This window comes from Elephantulus edwardii, unplaced genomic scaffold (assembly GCF_000299155.1).
Source record: "Elephantulus edwardii isolate Elephantulus edwardi_28Jun2011 unplaced genomic scaffold, EleEdw1.0 scaffold00304, whole genome shotgun sequence".
Lineage (NCBI taxonomy): Eukaryota > Metazoa > Chordata > Mammalia > Macroscelidea > Macroscelididae > Elephantulus > Elephantulus edwardii.
Window position 1 is genome coordinate 2,034,149 of NW_006400054.1, and position 2,968 is coordinate 2,037,116.

At 59.4% G+C, this 2,968-nt stretch overlaps 1 protein-coding gene across 2 annotated transcripts in view; it reads right to left on the reverse strand.

Annotated features, from left to right (window-relative positions):
* DDX54 (DEAD (Asp-Glu-Ala-Asp) box polypeptide 54) overlaps nt 1–2,968 on the reverse strand; it is a 21,930-nt gene that overhangs the window by 7,531 nt on the left and 11,431 nt on the right. For both annotated transcript variants that reach the window (XM_006900987.1, XM_006900986.1), the window contains exons 9-11: nt 2,770–2,831; nt 2,549–2,680; nt 867–1,077 (exon numbers count right to left, since the gene is read on the reverse strand). In XM_006900987.1, the coding sequence (XP_006901049.1) occupies nt 867–1,077; nt 2,549–2,680; nt 2,770–2,831 (405 nt within the window). The remainder of the gene's footprint in view (nt 1–866; nt 1,078–2,548; nt 2,681–2,769; nt 2,832–2,968) is intronic.

Below are 2,968 nucleotides of genomic sequence, written 5' to 3' on the forward strand. Positions count from 1 at the left end.
CAGGCCACCCCACGTGTCACAGAGAGGACTGACCAACGCAGGCCACCCCACGTGTCACAGAAAGGACTGACCAACGCAGGCCACCCCACGTGTCACAGAAAGGACTGACCAACACAGGCGACCCCACGTGTCACAGAGAGGATGGATCAACGCAGGCCACCCCACGTGTCACAGAGCAGACTGACCAACGCAGGCCACCCCACGTGTCACAGAGAGGATGGATCAACGCAGGCCACCCCACGTGTCACAGAAAGGACCGACCAACACAGGCCACCCCACGTGTCAGAGTGAAACTGTTCCACGGGGCTGTCTGGCTGGAACCACATGAAGACAGTGCCAGGCCTTTCTTCCACGGTGCCTCTAGGTGAGTCTGGATCAACTGTGCTTCCCAGGACCCTGCCCGTTTTAGATGCCAGGTGAAAGGCTGCAAAGGTACCCGGGGAAGAGCTGACAAGAGAGCCCGAGACTCAAAGAGAGGAGGTGCTGAGGGGTCATTCAGGTGGCCAAGGAACTGAGCAAGAAAGGGACAGGGATGCCCAAACTGAAAAAGAAAACAAAGCCAAAAGCCACACGAGTCTGTTCGGACTCACGGGGGATAGTCCCCCAGGCTCCCGAGGCGGTAAATCTTTACAGAAGCAGACTGTCACATCCTTCTGCAGCGGCTTGGCTCGAACTGCTCCCTCTGCGCTTAGCCCGACTGCTCTAACCACAGCATCCCCGGGGGCCCTGTACACGTGGTGCCTGGGCTGCGCCCCCGGTGTCTCCTGCTCTAGTCCCCTCCCTGGGCCTTGGTCTCCCCGCCTGCGGCAGCCGGATCCTGTGTGCACCTGGGCGACACCAGAAAGCGGGGTGGCCCCGGCACTCACCCACGCGGTGCAGGAAGAGCTTGCTCTTGGCGGGGAAGCTGTAGTTGATGACGTTGTCCAGCAGCGGGATGTCCAGGCCACGGGCGGCCAGGTCAGTCACGATGAGGGCAGAGCACTTGCCGTGCGAGAACTTGGCCAGGTTGATCTTGCGGGCCGTCTGGTCCAGGGCGCTGTAGATGTGGGCACAGCTCACCCCCTGTGTGGTCAGTAGCTGTGTGGGGACAAAACGGGGGGGATGAGAGATAAGGGACAGAGAGGAGGGGGGCTGGCCCTGGTGGCAGACAAGATCAAGGGCCTGGAGCCTGGAACCTTGGCTTTGCACCCCATCTCTGCTAGATGATTCAGGTCAGGGTCCCTGTTAGTACACACCATGCTGATGTTACCTCTCTACGGGGGCCACCTGAGGGACAAGTCTCATCCTGAACAGTCTTGGATTCTAACAGGCTGTGTGACCTTTCACAAGTAACTTAACCTCTCTGTGCTTCCATTTACTTCCTCAAGGGATCCAGGTGAGCTCAAGTACTTTCTGAGTTAATGTTTATCTGGTACTGAGTGCAGGGCCTGGGACATTGGGAAAGTACATACTATCCCTCAAAAAGGCCTGATTCCACCTGATTTGTGGGCGGCCTGAGCAGCTGCCCCACTGAACACATCGAGTGACTGAAGCCCAGTGAGCCGTGTCCACCGATAAAAGCCAGGGCTCAGCAGAGCCGGGTGGAACGGGCAGAGGGCCTGGCAGCCTTCGGGGGCGTGGGACACAGCCACGCCTTAGAGGTGTGCACAGGTACACCAGTGCCTGCGGGGCCACACCTCGGTCAGCCACCGGTCAACAGGTATATTCTTGCTGTTGGACACTGTCGAGTCGGGACCGACTCATCTCTGACCGTCCAGTGAGTTTTCAGAGGCAGTAAATCGCATGGGAAGAGACTGCCCGTCTTTCTCCCATGGAGCAGCTGGTGATTCGAACCGTATACCTTTCTGTTGGCAGCGTAGCTCCTTACCACTAAGCCGCCAGAGCTCCCCACACAGGTGTGGGAGCTGGTAATTGCTGTACCTGGCTAGCAGGAACAGGGTGTGTGTGTGGTGTGGTGTGGTGTGGTGAGGGTGTGATGTCACTTCCTGCACTTCAGTGTAGTTTTGGAGGTGACAGAGCGAGTCACCGTGGGCGTGGGTCTCCCAGTGCTGGTGAAAGGCACTGTGCCGCGACACTGTCATCTTTGACAAAGCGGTCCTGGGGGCATGGTGCACGTGCGCTGGGCAACCAAAACGCTGCTCCTCAAGAAGGACGAGCAGCCTCTCTCTGTAACTGTCCGCAGCTCGGGAAACCCCACAGAGGGTCGCCGACAGCCACAAGCGAGGAGACAGCCATGGCGGGCCATTCAACAATCTACCCAAGTTTGAAAGGCTGAGAAATCCCAGAATCTGACACAGAGACACAAAGCGAGCACATACTGTTGGAAAATTAGTAATTACAGATCTGCCTGATGGAGAGTTCCTGCAAACCTTCAATTTACAAACAATGAATCCTCTGCAAAACGCACTAATAGCAGGCATGTTTGTCAAGAGCTAGGTTCCTGCTGGTGTCTGGTGCTGCCCTCTGGTGGCAGCACACGGGATTGCAGCCTGAGCTCAAGGGAGGCCCCTTGGGTCCCAGCAGGGCCAGGTGGGGGGCCCCCACTCACCTCTGTGAGGTACTCGGCATGGTGCTTCGTGGCCACGAACACCACCGTCTGGTCCTGAGGCCGTACGACATTGCGCAGCAGGTGGAGCAGCACGCCGGGCTTGGTGTCCTCACGCACGTGGAGGAAGGTGGTCTGTGGGGAGAGGGAGGCAGGGTAATGTTAGCTGGCTCTGGGGTCCCAGCTGCGGACGGGGGAGAGAGTGGGACCTGCAGCTGCCTCACCTTGAGCTGCTCATTGAGCTTGGCGTCCACGTCCAGCCGGATGAGCGAGGGCTCCGTGAGGCCTGTGGAGGGCCCAGAGAGGGTCAGCGAGGGGACAGAGGCCCAGGGAGGGTCAGCGGGGGGACGGAGGCCCAGGGAGGATCAGCGAGGGGGACAGAGGGCGGGGAGGGGCAGCGAGGGGACGGAGGGCCGGGGAGGG